This window comes from Camelus ferus, chromosome 29 (assembly GCF_009834535.1).
Source record: "Camelus ferus isolate YT-003-E chromosome 29, BCGSAC_Cfer_1.0, whole genome shotgun sequence".
Classification (NCBI taxonomy): Eukaryota; Metazoa; Chordata; class Mammalia; order Artiodactyla; family Camelidae; genus Camelus; species Camelus ferus.
In genome coordinates, this window is record NC_045724.1 from 3,654,820 (window position 1) to 3,674,406 (window position 19,587).

Genomic DNA, 19,587 nt, shown 5'->3' on the forward strand with positions numbered 1-19,587 from the left:
AAGGAGCGCACGGTGGGCCGCGGCGCAGACGCAGGGAGGGCAGCGGCTCACGCCTGAATCTGCTCGCGTCCAGCTGGGCACACGCACGGTCCTGGGAACGGCCGTGCACAACTAACCGTGATCACAAAAAGCCAGTCTGACAACACGCGTGACAGTTCAGCACGCAGGATTCTTCAGAACTTATCTTACCCACGTTTACTGAACGTAAACTGAAAACACTGAAAGTAACTATTCTCCAAGAAAAACAATAGCTGGGCCAAAACGGATGCACTCTTTCTTAATACCTCTTTTTACTACAAATATATCCCAAATTAGTATCCAAATTATTAAGTTTCAAACAAATTTCTGGTTCTTCTTTTTTCAATCTATGCTATCTTATCTACTTAAAATTAAAAATATACTAACTTCCTGTTGTTAGTCACTTATCTAGGCTTCGAGAATTAAAATATTCTACATGTGAAATTTTCAAATAACCTTTGTTTCTTATATATGGGATGAAAACTATTTTGGGCATAATAAATGGTATAACAACTTATTTCTCACAAATCAACTATGATCTGTAATCTACATACGATAAGATGTATTTTAAGTACAGAGTTAGGTGAGTTCTGACAGATGCATACACCTGTGGAACCACCTCCATAATCGAGATGTAGGGTGTTTCCATGTGTCCCCTGTCGCAGTTATAACCATCATCCTCACCTTGTGCTCTAGGTGATCAATGATTTCGCCACAGATAAGATTTCTGAGAATATCCTGTGTACTGCACACCCACCCGCCCCCTTTTCTGTTTTCTGTTTCCACTCAGCACAGTGTTTACGAGCTTCATCCACGTTGTTACGGGTACCGGTACTTTCATATTGCTAAGTGGTATTTTGTCATAAATACACAACAATTTGTTTATCCATTCACTTGTTGATGGACAGTTAGATTACTTCAGATTTTTAACTTGGATGAACAAAGTTGTGATGAACATTTATCGAAAAGTCTTTGTGTAAATACATATTTCATTTCACGCGGGCCAACACCTACTTGTGCAGCTGCTAGGGCATAAGGCTGATGTATTATGTTTAACATTGTAAGAAACTTCCAGCACTATCCCAGAGTGGTAATTTATTTAGTTTGAATGTGCATCTCCCCAGCGACTAATGAGCACCTTTCTTGTTTACGCACCATCAGTGTAGCTTCTTTTGTGAAGTGAGTCTTTGCCTATTTAAAAAAAAAATGAGTCTTTTTACTGAGTTATGAGTTTTTAATATATTCTGGATAGAAGACCTTTGTCTCAAGAGTTTCTCCCAGTGTGTAGGGTGCCTTTTCATTTACTTAACAGCATCTTTTGAAGAGAAGTTTTTAGTTTTGATGAAGTCCAATTTATCCTGTGTGGGTGTGGGTGTGGGTGTGGGTGTGGGTGTGGGTCTGTGTGGTCTACTGCTTTTTTACATTTTCCCTAAGACACGTCTGCCTACCCTAGGATTTTTCTACTTAGCTTTCATACTTATGTCTATAATTTATTTTAAATTAATCTTTGTTTATGGGCTCAAGCAGGGGTCAAGGTTAATTTTCTTCCATAAGAATATCCAGTAGATCCAGCACCATTTGTTTAAGACTTTCACTTTCTCCAACAAAATCTTTTCATGCAAATCAATTGACAATATACACGTGGGCCTATTTCTGGACTCTCTGGCGTCCCACTAATCTATTTGTCTGTCCTTTCACAAATACCACAGTATCTTAAATCCTATGGCTTAATAGTAATTCTTGAAATCAACTTCCTACAAGTTTGCCCCTTTACAAGATTGTTTTGGCGAATCCAGAGCCTCTGCATTGCCTTGAGTTTTAGAAGTAGCCTGTCAATTCCTATAAAAACTTTTGGTGGGACATTGACTGGGATTGTGTTGAATACACAGATCAGTTTGGGGAAAATGGACATATTTACAATTCTGATTCTTCCAGTACATAACATGGTACATCGCTCCATCTAGTAAAGTCTTCTTTAATTGCTGTGAGCAATGTTAAGTTTTTAGTTTAGAGGTCTTCCACATCTTTTGCTAAATGTTCCTTTTTTTTTTTTTTTTTGACGCTTTAGTCCAATTTCAAAATGTCTGTTGCTAGTAACACAAGATATACAATAGATATTTTTAAATTACTGCCCTTGTAGCCTATGGTCTTATTAAATTCACTCTATTATTTCTAGTAGTTTCTTGATAGGTTCCTTAGGATTTTCTAAGTTGACAATCCTAACTTTTCAGTCTTTATGCTTTTTACTCCTAACTGTTGCCTTGTGGCACCGGCTTGGGAATCCAGGGCAATGCAGAGCACAAGTGGTGAGGGTGGGCGTCTCTGCCTTGTTAGCCAATCCCGATGAGAAATGCTCAAGGTATCACCTTTTAGAATGATGTTATTAGGGTTTATTTTTTTTCTTGATGCCCTTTATCAAACTGAGAAAGTTACCTTCTGTTCCTAGTATGATAAGCGTTCTTTTATAAAGAATGACTGTTCTATCTTCTTAAAGTTAAAACAGATTTTAACCTGTAAAAAGGGACATGATTATGAATAACCATTATTTCGGAGAATGGTGTGAGTCGCCCTTATTGTGGTATTATTCATAGTTAAGAGAGACAATGCAGGGAGTAAGAGAACAAGAGGACTAAAAATCACGACAAAGTGAAAAAAAAATCTGTTTCCTCACAGCTCTGTATTATGACCTAACAGCAAATCAGTAATAAATAAGGGCTTTAGTCTCCTTACATGTGTAAGGAAGTTATATGGCCAAACTATTTCACGGGGCTCCATACGAGGGGAGCAAGCCTGGCAAGGGCTCACATTAAAGTGTGCCCCTGTCACTGTCCTTCTCGGTCTCCTGTTTCAGTTTCGTAGCTGCTCTCACGTCAGGCTCCCGCCATGACAGCCCTCTGTCACCGAGTGGGCCTCCAAATGGGAGGTCTTAATTGGGGCTATGAAATATTTTAGGTGAATGCATTTTGAGGACACAAAATGGTTTAATTTTCTTCAGATTCTTAATGAAGTTGGTGATTAAAAATGATCAATGATTAAAAAAGCTCTAAAAATATCTTCTATTCAATGTGTTTCTGCTCGTTTGTGTAAGCAAGCTGTAAAGAAAAGATGTTAAGTTTTACAGGGAGTCTCCATGTCACGAAGTCTCAGTCTGGATTTTCACATACTTTCCATGTCAGAGTTTCTAGAAGGCTAATTTCTACATAGGAATATTACTCTATAAAATTTAAAATGCTAACTTTTCATATGCACATTAGATTACATGAATGAATCAAGTTTCTTAATAAAGGACCCAAGGCTGCTGAAGTTAAAATACTGCCCCCTAGAGGAGGCGGAGAGGAAATGCAGGCACCCTCTTAACACCCTGCCTAGTTCCAATCTGTATGGGGCAAGAAGACTGGGAATTCACAGTAACTAATCATTAGGGGAATACAAATCAAAACCACAGTGAGCTACCATCTCACACACATTAGAACAGCTATCTAAAAAACAAGCAAACCAAAAAAAAAAAAAAAGCAGAAAATAACAAACATAGGCAAAGATGTAGAGAAACTGAAGTCTTTACATTTTTGGTGGGAATGTAAAATGGTGCAGCTGCTCTGGAAAACAGTGTGGCAGTTTCTTGAAAAGTTAAACAGAGAATTACTGCATGATCCAGCAACACCACGTCTGGGTGTACACCCAAAGCAACTGAAAGCAGGGTCTCAAAGAGGTATCTGCACACCCATGTTTACAGCAGCATTATTCACAACAGCCCAAAGATGGAAGCAACCCAAAGATCCATCGACTGATGAATGGATAAACAGAATGTGGTACAGACATACAATGGAATATTACTCAGCCTTAAAAAGGAAAAAATTCCTACACTTGCTACAATATGGATGAACCATGAGGACATTATGCTAAGTGAAGTAAGCCAGTAATACCAAGACAGGTATTGTATGATTTCATTTATAAGAGGTAACAAGAGTAGTCAAACTCAGAAGCAGCAAGTTGAACAGTAGCTGCCGGGGGCTGGGGAGGAAAGGGAAATGTGGAACTGTTTAATGCGCACAGGGTCCAGTTTTGCAAAATGAAAAAGTTCTGGAGATTGATTGCACAATAATGTGAATATAATTAATGTTATTGAACTGTACACTTAAAAATGTTCAAGATGGTAAATTGTATGTGTATTTTATCACCAAAAGAAAAAAAGAAGTCCTGATAAGCTTCTAACAATTCTAAATATGGTTAAGCATAGTAAAGACACCTAAAACCTCATGATTTAAAAATCTAATCTTTGGGACAACTCACTTACTAAACCAGGATTTCATAAAGTTTCCCAAATTACTCACAAGGTCGTGCTCACTCTAGGAATCCTGGCAGTTGGCACTGATTAACGACTTCGTGCTCACAACGTCATTACGTTTCAGAGAATGTAAGACCCTTACCCAGTGCTGGGGTTTTAATACCCCCTGAAGATTTGGATGAACGAGAGGACTGAAGATCGTGCCATGCATAGACATTCTTCTATACAAGCTTAAAAACAGTCCCTCCTCCCGTTAATGTTCCCTGTAACAGCAGAATAAAAGATCCTAACCTCCAATTCTTTTTCATCGAAGTACTGCAGCCACTGAAGGGGAACAACTTCATTAAAACCGTCGAGGAAAGCTTTGGTCTGTTCTTGCACTCCTCGAGAAAAACGCCACTCCGTCATTAAACTGAAAATGGAGACGGTATTTAAAAATAGGAAATTTGTATGTGAGGTAAAAAGGCTTAAAAACAACCAGCAGTTCTTAACCATCATTAAAAGAGAAGGCAAAGCAAATCAGTATGGTGTCTGGATCACAGAAACCAAGAGAAGAGCTTCCGAGCGGAGGCTGCGCTGAGCGCGCCTGGACGCGCAAGTGAGAGGGGGCGGCGGCGGCGCAGGGACCCGCACCTGCCGGCCGGTCACGGCGCGCCTCCGGCCAGCAGAGCGTCTCTGTCCCCTACCCTAGACACGAAGCATCTCCTCAGCCTTGCAAAGCCCCCTTTTTCAGCACCGATGTTCCCTGATTTCTGATCGGGACGGAGGTGGGACGCACACAGCAAGCGGCAGCGGGAAAGCGAAGGTCATCGCACAGTCTCCCTCAAGAACCCGGGCGCTGTCGGGAACTTCAATAAATGTCTATCAGGGCCAAGGGGAGTTTTGTGTTTGTTTCTGACTACAGTTGAATTTTTCAGCAGTGAAAATGAGCATGTTTATAAACTGAGAGGAAGACCAAGTAGAGAGAAAACAATTGAAAAGGAGTAAGTCAAGGAAGGAACGAATGTGGAGCATCTTCCCAGAGGAGCGGACGAGGGACAGAGGGACAGGGAGGTGGAGAGCTCTGACACGCTCCAGTGGTTCCAGAAACGCGGGGCGAGCAGCCGAGCACCTTACCCAATGTACTCATCCTTGTTCTCCTCCGTCACCAGGATATTGGAACCTCCCAGCTTCAAGTCATGTGAAGTGACTTTTCCCAAAATCTCCATGTCAACAGAGAAGTACATTTCCAAGCCACATTCTTCAATGTTGTTGTCTCTGGGTGACATAAACATACACCCACTAGTTAACAAAAGACATAAATTGGTTTCAAGAAAAAACACCTTAATTGAAACATAAAATCTTCAAACCTTATCCAGATAAGGGAGTTATAAAACTCAGTGTCAATAGATTCCAAATCCTTAATAGTCAGTTTTTTACTTAGCATGCGCTTGTAGAAGGGCAAAGAGAAGCCAGTGTCAATAAACTTCCCGTGGAAAAGCGCCTGCCAAGAAACACACACAATTTACTTGAAAACTTACAAAATAACCATTTTCTTATCCAGAGAACAATGATAACAGAGAAATCATGAGGCTTTATAGGCCAAAAAAAAAGCACTTAATAACTAATTGGCATAAATCATAAAAACTAAAATATTACGTAAAATGCTAAGTATGAAAAACAAATTAGAGTTAAGACAGCTTCTCTTTAACCGAGGTCAAACACTTAACGACACTCACCTATCAGTGAGTGTAAGAGAGGATGACAGAGGAGCTTTACCAAACCCCCACTCTTTATTGGGATTATGTTTTATGAATTAAGTTAACCTCACCTGATGCAGAAATGAAAGAGTCTCGGGGCTCCCTGTGCAAGCGTCTGCAAAGACCCCTCCCCACTCCCTTCTTCCACAGTTGCCCAAGAGAGACTGAGGGCCAACCCCATCGTGCCTTTGCTCCTGTTCCCAGGAAGCCCCAGACCCCTCGGCACCTTGACTCTCCCCACCAAACTGCCTGTCCACCTCGAAATCTGATCCTGTGCCTCACACCTCCCCAAACTCTCAAACCATCTACGATGCTGTGCCCTCTGAAGTTCGTGATCCATCCTTAGCAAAATCCCCTGCATCCTCAGCTCTTTCCCTGAAGACCCTTTAGCATCATGCTCTAACAGAAATCTGGAATTTTTCTGAGGACTCTACTTCCCTTCAAATCTTCTCAGAGGAGGGGCCTTTTCTCTCCTACTCCCTCTTGTAGCCAGGCCTGGAAGTGGGGCGGGTGTTGCCTCCCATGACCAATTCCTCCACCCCAAACCCGCCCCGGCCTTCAAGCCCATGCCAGCCCACTACACCAGCGGCTCACCACCACAGCCATCCTTAGATCCCCGGGCTTCTTAGACACGACTATCACCAATCTGACGATTTCAACGTCCACGCTGATGATTCTTTAACCACCCTGGCTTTTCAGCCCTTTCCATGGCCCTAGCCTTTACTCTCGCTTCGCTGAACACTCTCCGCACTGCACCTTAGATACTGTTCGCAGCACTGACTGCGATTTCGTCACAAAGTCCCTTTCAGACAGCACCTAATTTTGCAGCTCGCTGCCTTTAGCAGTAACACCAGCAATTTTTGACCCCACTGGGATCTAAAAAAAAAAAAAATCCACGGAACCCATTACTTTATCACTGTCTCTCGCCCCTCATGGAGTTATTTCTCCCCTTACTCGGCTTGACTTCCATCGTCAATCATTAAAATCACTCCCTCGTACACCTTCCAGTCCTGCCTCCCTGGTACAAAGGCATATACTAAGATAATAGGGCTTTGCGTTGCTGGTAAAATCCAAAGCTGAGCTAAATACAACCGTCACCCCCCTCCACGCCTGTGCCTGGGCAGTGGAACACGCAGTGACACATATGCACCCACGACGACCGGTCCCTGAGCAGCGGCCTCAGGCGGGAGCCCTGTGCCGCCCGGTTATCACACTTCCCATGGCTCTCATGCCCCCACTCTCTGGATGACTCTTCGCTCCTCAAATACCTCCTCACTCTGAGCTAAAGATCTTGCTTCCTGTTTCACTGACGAAGCAGAGTCATCATAAGAGAAACTTCGTGTGTTTCCACACATCTGCTCACTCACTACTGGCACCTGAATCTGCCCTGTGATGATGGAGAAGCTACCTGTTACCTCGGTCTGCACCACACAGAGCTCTTCCTCACTCTCCTATCCGGGGTCACTGCTCCCACATTCCTTACCTCTTTGACCTCATCAAATTCCTTCCTCTCTTGTTTGATCATCGTCGTTAGCATATAAATGTTTTATTCCCCTCCCTGTTTGGGAGTAACCGACTCTGAGTTAATCCCAATTTCTCTGATTCTTACAGCAAACTTCTTTAAAAGATCTGTTTATATTCATCCATCTGTATTCATGTCTCCCTCCATTCTGTCTTGATTTCACTCCCATCAATCTTTCCTCTCCCCTGCTCCTGAATATCGTTCACCTGGCCAAACTGAACGGTTACTTTTCAGACCTCATCTTGCTCAACCTACCAGTATTTGATATGGTTGATCAATTCTTTCTTCTTGAAATGCACTTCCTTCTTCCTTGTCTTCTGGAAACCACTCTCATTTGATTCTCCTACCCCCTCCTCCTCCCTGGCTCTTCGGCTGGTTCCTTCTTACCTCCCTCCTTATAAGTGTGCTTCAACTTCTTCTCTGCCCACAGTCACCCTCAGACAATCGCACAGCCTAACCCAGATACCCCTCGGGGCAGACTTGTATATCCGGCTGGTCTACTTCTCCACTTGGATGTCTGCAAGCACCTTAAACGTAACAAAATTTAACAAGCCAAATCCCAATTCTTGACTCCCTCCACCCCCTAAATATGCTCTCACTACAACCCGGCCACCCGAGGAAAAGGCAACTGCGAGCAGGCACACAGCCCATCATTTTGGGGCCGTACTTGACTCTCTCTCTCTCACCCTGCATCTAAACCATCAGAAACCCTCTCAGCTCTACCTGCAGAACGCGTCCAGACTCCACAGCACTTCTCGTGAACCCCACTGCCGCGCCACCCAAGCCCAGGCCACCGCCACCTCTCACCCGGGTCGCCGCACAAGGTCTTCCTGCTGCTTCTGCTGCCTTCCTCTGCCCCCAGTTACTCTCTCTTCTGCACAGCAGCGGGGCGAGCCTGCTCAAAGCTAAGCCCCGTCGTGCTACTGAGATCATGTCACTCCTGTTCAACCCTTCAGTGAGCCCTGAAGGCCCCACGCAGTACCTCTCAACCTCACCTCCACCACCTCCTCTCCGATACACTGCTCCAGCCATGACATTTCATTCAGAAACGTCCTTCCATCCAAGAGTCTTTTGCTTGCTGTTCCCTGTGCCTAGAATGCTGTTCTCCCAAACAGCTGCATAACTCAACCCCTTGTTTTCTTGTTTCTGTACTGCGTGTTACCCGTCGGAGGCCTCCTCTAATCACAGTGTATGAAAGGGCAGCACTCCCCTTCCCTCGGCACACACTGATTTCTTATTTGTCTCCCTCTCGTGGAACCCAGATCCCTGAGAACAGGGACTGCCTTTTTTTCATGGTTTCATCCATATCATACTACGATGCCACAATAGGTGCTCAGTGAATTGCTGAGTGAATGAACAGATAATAAAGTGCAAATAAATAAAAGCAACTGCTTCTCAAGAAGACAAGAGTCTCACAAGGGCTTCTGCAGAACTCTGAAAAGTCCAAAGACATCAATCAAGTTCAATTATTACACAACTCAGACCTTCCTTTTATAGAAAAGGAGTCATGCTGTAATGAGGCTTAAATGAAAGGACTTTGAAAGACCAAGTGGCTACATCAATAACCCTCAGGTTCACAGTCTCGGTTTCATACAGGTACTCAAAAAATAAACTGTGTTTTGATAACTTCTCTAGACACACTTCCTTGGTAACAAAATTTGTGAACATCCATAACCAAGGATAATGTGTAGCTTTTTTTAAAGCCCTCTCTAGAACACTTTTGAAATAAGCAAAATTTAAATAAATAAATGAATAAATAAGCAACAGAAAGTCAGGACTCACCATAGCAATAAAGCGACCAATAAAACAGAAGTAGGAAAGGTGGTCTGGATTAATGGTTGATGCAGGATTTATCTGTAGACAATAATTGTTCTTGCCAGCATACTCAAATAAGCAATACATGGGGTTCAAAACTTCGTGTGAAAGTAAGAAAAACCATTCTCTATAAGAAAATAAGTCAACATTATTTTCAACAGTCATATATATATGTGTGAATTTAAAAATAGATCTTAAATTCACCCTTACATACCTCTGCTCAACAGCCTTTAACAACTCCGCCGTTCAGCCTCAGCCCCACACGACTACTACATCACCACACTGTAAGCTCCTCGAAACAAAAGCCACGTCTTTATATATTCTTTGTACCCTTAACTCTTATAGGCATTCTAGGACCTGTACGCAATGGGTTTTAGTAAGTGTTTGCTGTTGATACCGAAATGCATGTAGCACTGCTGCTATGGAATGGCTTTAATTTTATTGCCAATGCATTAAAAATGGAACTAATATTTTATAAGATGAAATCTTTAAATGTGATAGGCACTGTTTAACTTATTACCAGCTAGTCTGCCTCATTTCAAATTAAGTTCAATATAAAAAACCCAACTAGATAAAAGATTGGTAATTTATATTACAAAATAAACTCAATTCGCAAAAGATTCTCTTCAACAGCAATTTCTTCTAAAGCAAGGTTCTAAGCTCAAATGCCTACAGTGACCAGTAAATGAATACAGGGGGCTTCCTTCCCTACGTGGGTTCCCATTCTCTACTCAGCCGCAAGCCCCCTTTCCTCACCGTATCCCTGACCAAAGTTACCATCAGCTTTAAGGCAGAATTACTTCTGGGCATATAATCACAGTCCTCAGACAACTGGGCAGTAGTGGCACAAAGCGGAAGGAAGTGTATGTTTCCCTACAGGGAAAGCAGTTACTCTGGTTCAGCGACTGGCCGGGGGTGGGGAGGGCGGGGGTGGGGTGGGCAGGGGGGTGTTTTTAAAGAGAAACCAGAAATCTTGATTCTTAAGTATAATCTAGTGATCTTCTTTAATGTTGTCAAATAATGTAAAAAAAAAAAAATTTAAAACCACAATGGGGGCCAAAACTACGCAGGCTAGATCCGGCCTGGCTGCCCGTTTACAAATGCCTTCCTAAAACTTTTCAAATCCAATCCTGGAAACTGCCTGAAGGGTAAAGAGAGTCCCTACACAACATCAACTGAGAAATGATAAAAACCAATTTATAAAACGAAGTTCAGCCCCAAAACAGCAGCTGAACCAAGATGACTTCCCACTGTGATGAGGCTGAAGCAAGACGTCCCCAGAGAAGAGGACTGAACAGATCTACTGAGAACATGTTTAGACACAAAAAAACTAGAAATCAAATTCCCAGCTGCTGAAGATTACTTCTAGCAAACAACAGCCCAGGGAAAACCAAATACATTCAAACGGAGAATGACTACAGCACATTTAACCTATACCCTGATACCAGGAAAAAATAAGGAAAAATTCTAACTAGCAAGAGGCAGAAGAGTTCACTTTCAATATATCCTTCTCTATATTCTCAAATGAAGAGATACAAGAGGTTGAAAAAATATTAGACAACAATGAGCTAGCAGAGCCTAGAGAAGAAAATGAAGAAAACAGTAAAACCACTAATGAAAAAATCACGTAAGAAGCAGCAAAATGCAGAGCAGTACTGCAAACAGTGACATGAGGATAGGTTTGAGAAAAACCAAGACAAAATAAAAAAGCACAAAGATACAGATGATCAGAGAAAAGATGACAGACATGTAAGACTGACAAAGGAGATTCCACATACCCATGACTGATGTTCCTGAAGAAAAATGGAACAAACGGAACAGAAAAAATATTCAAAGACATAATAGAAGAAAATTCCCCTTAAATTAAGGAAGATCTTAATATGTTCCCAAACAAAGATATAAAACAATCAACAATGAAATTAGTGAACTTCAAGGAAAAGGACCGTTTAGGTACCCAGAAGAAAAAAGTTTCCTTCAAGGGGCTCACCTCCTACTGACAGTGCTCATGTTCAGCCCCAGAGGCGAGTGGAGCAATGTCTACAGAGCACTGGAGAAACTAGTGCTGAGTGAGGAATTTATATCCAGTGCTGCTGTTTCAATACAAAAGCAACAGAAAACACATTCTCAAACACATGAAACTACAGGAATATATCACCCTTATGAACTCCTGAATAAACCAAAACCAATACGTGAATCAAAGTAAAGAGTTTGGGAATAAGAAAACCATGGTCTGGAGTAACTGACTATATGCATTAACACCATCAAAATATAAAACCCCAAACTGTTGAGGTGAGTAAGGGTTCAGACAAGAATGTGAATGTTATAAAGTCAGGTGCTGTGAAAGTAATACCATGTTTCATTTCTAAGATGTATGTTTCTTTTTCATGTCTGAACTTTTCTGAAATTGGACAAGTCACAATAGATGTGGTATGAACACTCATTGTGATAAGTAGAGTTTCTTTTCTGAAAAAGCTTAATAAAGTTTTGGAAGAGAAAATATGTTATCATAATCAACTCTGCTAATTCCACATGTTTACTTCCACCAGTTGTGTCTAGTCCCACATCTCTCTTTAAAAGCCAGTTGTATTAAAATTGTGATTTTATAATTCTGACCACCTATGAAATGTGAGTTTAAAAAGAGAGTTGTTTCTATGAAAAGCAAGTTTAATTCTTTGGCAATATTTAATGAAAATATTTTACTAAAAACTAAACTGCTGTCAAATTAGGTTTAGGCAAAGTAATTGAGGGAAAAAATTAAAAAGGATTTCCCATTCATAGTGCTTTACAAGTGTCTGTTAACATTATATCTAGTGAATGTGGAAAACTGTATTCTCAAAAGGACTGAGATTGGATTAAAAACACAAACATAAAATCCACATACACTGCTATAATAGCAAAAAATTAGAAACAACCTTATGCATGGTCCTCCATTAATTACGCTCTCTTTCTACAATGGAACATTGTGCAACCATTAGTGTGAGCTCAATATGTGATATGGAAAGATATCCATGATACACAAAATAACAAAATCAAGCTGCTATCAACTGTTTAAAAAACAAAACAAACAAAACAGCAATATGTACTATAGAGCACACATGTATACAAATTTATATACAGCTGACCCTTAAACAACATGTTTTGAACTCTGCAGGATTTTTTTCAACAAAGATAGTACCTGTATTTTTGTTTAATAAATCTTTAAATTAACTAAGTGTGGGGAAAAGTTCGTGTTCAATTAGGGATCACAGTGTGTGGGACTGAAAGAACTAGGGTTTGAGCTCTGATTCCAGCCAGGCTGCTTCAGCTTCCTACCCTTGCCTGAGTCACTCATCAAGTCCTTTGCTTTGTTTTTAATTGAATTATAGTTGATGTACACTCTTGTGTTTAAGGTGTACAGCAAAGTGATTCACTTACATGTATTTTTCAGGTTCTGTGTCATTAGAGGTTATTACAAGATACTGAATATAGTTCCCTGGGCTGTACAGTAAATCCTTGCTGCTCCTCTCTTTTATGTGCAGTAGCTTGTATCTGTTAACCCCACACTCCTCTGTCTCCGAGGCAGAGACAGCAGGATGCATGTTTTTGACTACGCAGGGGTCGGTGTCCCTAACCCCCATTTTTTCAAGGGTCAACCATAAATGCAGAGAAAACGCATAGGATATCCAACATAATAATGGTTACCTCTAGAATTGTGTCAACATTTCAATTTTTGTTTTTTAAGATAATTCTGGATTGCTGTTGAAAAAATATATCTTTTCAAGAATATACCCACTGCATACAATGGAGATATACTTATTTCAAAGCAGATGTGTTTTTCGCATTACCTTGCTAGACCACCGTAATCAAGCCCTTCTTCTCCTCGGAATATGACATATAACCGCCTCCTCAAGTCATAGGGTTTTAACGCCATAATCTAATTAAAACAAAAACATGGATATTTAAACACTCATATATAACACAAAATCCTTCCAAAGCAATTCTATTTAAATTTCATCTGTATTTTCAAAATTATACATTTCCTTATCTTAGACGACAGTGCTTTTAACTCATGATACTTATCAAGTGATTTGTTCCACAAACTAGCACAGCTGTGTCTTACTCTACTAAGCTTTCTCTGATCCACTTTCATATAATATCTTTCCTTTCTTCTAGTATTAAATGGTAGTTCTGCTTTGAGGAGCAAGAGAGGAAGAGTTTGACACAGTTTCTAAGGTTGGAAAATACCCCCTGCGCTGTCACTCTCCAACTTGTACCAAAATCTTGCAAAAGGTGACCTGCAGATTTCTCTGACTAGCAACACTTAATGAGAAGCGGAAGTTACTGCTGTGGATCCTGCTTTTATACCACGCTTGCCATTCGAAAAAGGAAGGGAACTCAGCTATTATAAAGAGTTATTCATAAGATGATGAATTTATGTGTAAGAAAGCATATCTTCAAACAGTATCTACACCAAATTTTTACAGTTCTTAAAGGTTACTAGTAAATAGGCTTTACTTTTGGATAAAAATGAATTACTTCCACCAAACAAACGTCAGAACCAAAGCCGAGCCCGGGCTGGGTCGGGGCACAGGTCGGCAGCAGGCCTTCACTTCACAGGCAGCCACGGGCTCAGTCGTGCACGGCGCGAGTCTCCCCGGGCCAGAGGACAGAGCACAGTCAAATCTACCTTGAATTTAGATGGATGCTTTCTAAAGTGAAGTTCAAACAGAGCTTTGGACTAGCTAAGAATTTATTAAACCAAAAAAAGTTCTGATAATAGCCACATTGAGTATCTTGCCCAAACTCCAAAAGCTAGTAAAATGCAGCTGGGCGGTGAACATCTCTGACTTCGGAGAGTTGTTACTCCATTTTGGCTCATATACAGAAAAGTCCCCGTGTATCTGTGTACACGGAGAATCTAGCGCATCGCTGTAATACACTGGGAGGGGACTAAGAAGAAAAATTCTCAACCTCATCAGAAAAAAAAACTGACAATATTTTGGTTTTTTTATCTTTTAAGTATTCTGCAGGTGATTTAGGAGAGGCAGACCTATTACATTCACCTATTCACGCACCAGAGGTTTACTAATGCCTGCCATGTGCAAGGCACCGTCCTAGGTCCTGCGTGCAACGGCAGCAAACTAAAGAGCTGTGCTCCCCTGGGGCCTAATTCCAGGAAGGGAGATAAAGGAAGCCCGTGAGGTGGCGGTGTTACAGCGCAGCGGCGGTAACGGCACCGCGAGGGAGGTGAGCGGGGTCTGCATGGGGCGCTGGCAGGTCCCCCGGGATCACGGCACTTACACAGAAACCGAGGAGGTGGGAATTAACACTGAGGTCATTAAAGGAGTATTTAAATGGAATACAGTACCTATACCAACCTAATTTTAATTTAGTAGCATTATCAAGACGTTTTTCTCTCAGTAAATAAAGTCTTAGAAAAGTAATTGTCAAAATGCATCAACTTGTTCCAGAAGCTCTTTAAGCTTCATTTTACTAATCTAATTTATGGCAGAATAATTTTGTCTCTCAGCCTAAGTACCTCTGCCTGTAAAAGGGAGATAATGATAGGAGCTGTCTCAAAGGGATGCTGTGAGGGTGAATTAAGCGAAATGGTGAATACACGCTGCTAGTGCCAAGCATAAGGCAGTCACTCAACACATGATGGGGTTTCTTACGACCATTATTATAATGGACAATCAGTAAGCGGTAGTTATTCTTTTTTTTCCTTTTTTTTGCCAAGTTTCTCTTGTTATCTCTTTTTTGTGGTAGTCTTCCTGTTCCGAATAATTTACAATTCTAAGTGCTAATTCCCTTTAGAGACGCAGAATGCAAGGGGACAAGCTGTACAGTGCTCCCTAGTATCCGGGGTGGGCTGTCCCAGGACACCACCACAGACACCAGAATCCGAGGATGCTCAAGCATGTAACCTATGCACATCTTCCCGTGCACTTTAAATCATCTCTAAATTACTTACAATACCTAAGACAGTGTATGTACTTCTCAGGTATAGGCATGCCTCAGAGATACTGCAGGTTTGGCCCCAGACCACTGAAATAAAGAGAGTTACCACAACAGAACAAGTCACAGGAATCTCCTGGGTTCCCGGTGCTTACAGAAGCTACACTGTACTGTAGTCTATTGGGGTGCAACAGCATTCGGTCTCAGAAGACAACACACATACCTAATTTAAAAATTCTTTATTGTTAAAAAGTCACTCACCATCATCTGAGCCATCAGCAAGTCATCATCTTTTCGCAACAGTAACATCAAAGATCAATGATCACCATAACAAATATAATAATAATGGAAAAGTTTGAAATATTTCAAGAATTACGAAAATGTGACACACAGACGCCAAGTGAGCAAATGCTGCTGAAAAAAATGTGCTGACCGACGTGCTCAACACAAGGCTGCCGCAGACCTTCAATTTGTAAAAAACATTGTATGTGCAAAGCGAAATAAAGTGCAGAGCAATACAACACGGTATGCCTGTCATTTGCCAGCGTAAAGCAGATTCACATTTTCCTCTTCTATTTTCTACCTAGTTGGCTGAAGCCATGGATTCAAGAGCTGCAGATACAGAGGGCGGGGCTGACGGCACTATTTCATTCTGATGAATTCTTTCTTACCTGTTGGAAGGAATCTTCAAACAACGTCTGCCGGGACACATTGATCTTTACATGGCTGGGTAGTGCATTCGACTGAAAACAAAAACAGTATCATAATATCATGTGAGTTCCAGTGTGTGTACTGTGTGAAGGTAAAACTAAATGGTTATGAGCAGAAGCTTTATTTACCACCGCAGTACCTGGCACAAATAACGGAAGTGAGCGAGCTTCCATCTAAAGCTGCGTTCGTAAGCAATCTGTGGACCACCTTTAGTTCTAAAGAAAAATAAAAGCAAACCATGTGTTAACTCACAATAAAGCTGCATATTTAATACTCAGTATGAAACTGGAGTGTACCAGAGTCTTACAAATGACCTTGGAAACTTACTTGCTGAGAGAGAAGTAAAGATGCATTTAGTGGGCCAACAGAGACTCAAGCAATGAGGACACACAACACACACACACCAGGAGAGTGTGTGTATGATGGATCTTTTGCAAACAAGTCAGTTAAAATATTAAAATCTACTACTGACTATTTCACAGAAAACCTCGTGATAACCCTTAAATTGAAGGAGGACAGAGGCTCTAGACAGAAGAGACATGAACCTTAAACCTGATCCAAAACAGAAACAAACACGGCTGCAGAGAGTCAGCAAAGCAGAATCGAATTCCCAGGAACAAGTGACACCCAGGTGGCTCGGCTCACCTGGTGGGTGAGGGAAGAGGCAGAGGGAGCAGCGGGCAGGGAGAGGGTCTATTCAGTGAGAGGGGCTGGGCCTTTCGCCTACTGAGTGACAGCCTAAGAGAAGAGTGCAAAGAACTTTCACATCAAAGGGAACATTCTGGAGTGGATGAAAAATGCTCTCTTCTGTTGTCAGGGTCAAGTGAATTCATTCCACAAATATTTCCAAAAATGCATAGTATGTACCCGGCACTGTTCTAAGCAGTGAGAGCATTACTGTTAATGAAACAGGTAAAAATACCTGTTTTTGTGGAGCCCGTGTGCTAGTGAAGGAGACAGACAAGAAACAGAATGAGTAAGTCAACCACATAGTGGCAGAGGGGGATAAATGTCTCACCACTCCCGCTCCTCAAGAAGGGAAAACAGGCAGTGTGAAAAGGACACATGGAGTGAAGTGGGGGGAATTTTTCACCTGTGAAAGGGTGAACAGAGTGGGGTTCAGAGACTAAGCAGTATTTGAGCAAAGACATGGAGGGCAAAAGCCACACAGGTGAGACTGGGTGAAGAGGAAGTCAAAGGCCAGTGTGGAGGCCTCAAGTGTCAGGAAGGGGCCGGTGAGGCTGAAGCAGCGTGAATGAGCAGGGAAAACGGAGATGAGGTTGGAGAGACAGCTGGGGTCCGATGCTGGAAGGACCCGGAAGCCACTGTGATTACTTTGCTTTTCACTCTGATTAAAATGGAAACCACTGAAGGGTTTTATGCAAAGGAATAACTTTTTACTTAAAAAAAAAAAAAAAAAGGAAAACAGTCTCCCTGCTATACAGAGAATAACATTACATGAGGCGTGGGTAGAAAGCAGAGGGACGCTTAGAGGAACCACTCCAGGTGAGACAACGGTGGCTTAGAGCCAAGTGGTGGCAGTGGACATGGTGGCCACAGCTGGATTCTGGATCCATTCTGAAGGCGAGGTAGCTAGTTCTTGATGGACTGACTGTGTGTGAGGTGAGTGGGAAAGAGAAGTCAAGGATGAGTCCAAGACTTCTGGCCCGGCACACCTGAGGGTGACACCATCATCAAACGAGACAGGAAACAGCCCAGGCCGGACAGGTGTGACGGGGGTCCTCCAGAAGGGGTTACGAGTTAGAGCTATCAAGTAAGCCGCTGAACGCATGAAGCAAATTTAAAGAGAAAAGCGCAAGCCAGAGACGCCTTGTGAGTCACTAGTGTGACCTGGACAAGGGTCACCATGGAAGGAGCACAGACAGAAAAGGAGAGACTTAAGGGCTCTGGGCACTTCAACCTCAAGAGGCTGAAGAGAAAAGAAGGACCCAACAAAACAGAGGAAGAAATGAGACCAGAAAGGCAGAAGGATGCCAAGCAAGCTGAGTCAGGAGAGAGAAATTTCCATCAAATGCTCCTGACTGCGTCAGATGAGACAGAACTGCAAAGCCGCCCCCAGACGAACAACGCAGAGGTCCCCGGTGCCCTCAGTAAGGCAAGGGCCGGGGAGCCTCCCTGTTGTCCGTCTGAGAGAGGAATCAGAAACAGCCATTCAGAGACAGCTCTTCCAGGTCGTATTCCTCTAAGGGCAGCAACAGAAGTGAACTGTCACTGATGGATTTGTAAGGTGAAGAGCTGTGGTTTTTGCTTGTCTGTTTTTGACCTAGGAGAAATAACAGCTAGTGAGAATAGTTCAGTAGAGAAAGAAAAGCTGATGATGGGGGCTAGAAAGCCGGCTGCGGGGGCAGCAACGGAGAAGAGCGGGGCGGCTCCGGTGCACCAGCGGAGGGACGGCGCTCGAGAGCGACAGTGCGCGCTCGTCTTCAGGACGAAGAGTGAAGCCCGATGCTGACAGGTGGGCAGATGTGATGGGAGAATCTGTGGAAGACTTTTATGGCTGCTTCTCCTTCCCTGGTGATGCAAGGACATCACACCTAAGTAGACTGCGGATGAAGGAGAGCGTTCAAATGCTTCATGATGTCATGTTTACCTGGAGCTTCGGTTTTGCTGACCACTGCACTCCCTGATGCAGCAGCAGGAGATGTGCCTGTTACGGGCAGACCCTGGGCAGACCGCCTTGGTCGGAAGCCACTTCCACTACCTGCCGTACGACTGCGTGAGTTACGCTCCCTAAGCCTCACTTGGAAAATGACAGTATCTACCTCAAGTCGCTGCTGGAAGATAAAATGAGCTAATGTACATAAAGCGCTCAGAAGAACCCTGGGCACAGAGCACTCACTGGCTAAGCATTTACTACTGTTATTAAGGAATTCTGTGCACAAACCCATTCCGTAGTAAGGCAGAGCAAAGACGGGTAAACTAGAGCATTATTTGTATAGATTTTCTTGATGTGCAATGTGAAGTTTGCTGCTAACCTTGAGACTAAACGGGAAGCAAACCTTTATGTCCTCATCACCCAGCATTTAAGAACCTCACTTACACAGACGACTTCCCATTGCGAGGATCTTTGAAAGTTGTTGTTCTTGTGTTATGATCAACAAAGTACCTCACGCCTTCCCGGGTGTACCTGATTTCCCAGCCTTCCGGCAGGGGTTCTTCATTCTGTAAGCTGAAAGGTAACGTTACAGTCACATGGTGAGCATCTTCTAGGTGCAGGGAAACACCCGAAGCCAGGCTGACCTGGCTCTGTCCGCAGACACGTGCGGGACACGGAGGCCGCAGCACATACGTACCCTTGAGTCCTGGGGTCCTCCCACTGGGTTGTTTTCGTGTTATGATTCACAAAGTAAACTCTGTCTGTTGAATCCACTCTTTTTTCTAAAAAACAGAGTGAGAGAGCATTTAACAACTATATGCTATATATACCTTTCAGATATTTTTACCAACAACCGATTCGCTTACCCCAGCCTGGTGGCAAAGGCCCGTACGGGTCATTTTCTGCAGCTAACATTGAAGCCTGATTGGAGAAGAGGGTGGGG

The 19,587-nt window shown here is 42.6% G+C and overlaps 1 protein-coding gene across 8 annotated transcripts in view; it reads right to left on the minus strand.

Annotated features, from left to right (window-relative positions):
- Positions 1 to 19,587, minus strand: part of WWP1 (WW domain containing E3 ubiquitin protein ligase 1) — an 85,973-nt gene that overhangs the window by 9,583 nt on the left and 56,803 nt on the right. For all 8 annotated transcript variants that reach the window (XR_004315961.1, XM_032469923.1, XM_032469921.1 and 5 more), the window contains 10 exons: positions 19,511 to 19,565; positions 19,342 to 19,426; positions 19,089 to 19,217; positions 16,167 to 16,242; positions 15,988 to 16,059; positions 13,204 to 13,292; positions 9,347 to 9,506; positions 5,653 to 5,786; positions 5,420 to 5,560; positions 4,595 to 4,715 (listed from right to left, as the gene is read on the minus strand). Coding sequence is in view for 7 of the 8 variants with exons in the window: in XM_032469923.1 (XP_032325814.1) it covers positions 4,595 to 4,715; positions 5,420 to 5,560; positions 5,653 to 5,786; positions 9,347 to 9,506; positions 13,204 to 13,292; positions 15,988 to 16,059; positions 16,167 to 16,242; positions 19,089 to 19,217; positions 19,342 to 19,426; positions 19,511 to 19,565 (1,062 nt within the window). In the remaining variant the exon portion in view is untranslated. The remainder of the gene's footprint in view (positions 1 to 4,594; positions 4,716 to 5,419; positions 5,561 to 5,652; positions 5,787 to 9,346; positions 9,507 to 13,203; positions 13,293 to 15,987; positions 16,060 to 16,166; positions 16,243 to 19,088; positions 19,218 to 19,341; positions 19,427 to 19,510; positions 19,566 to 19,587) is intronic.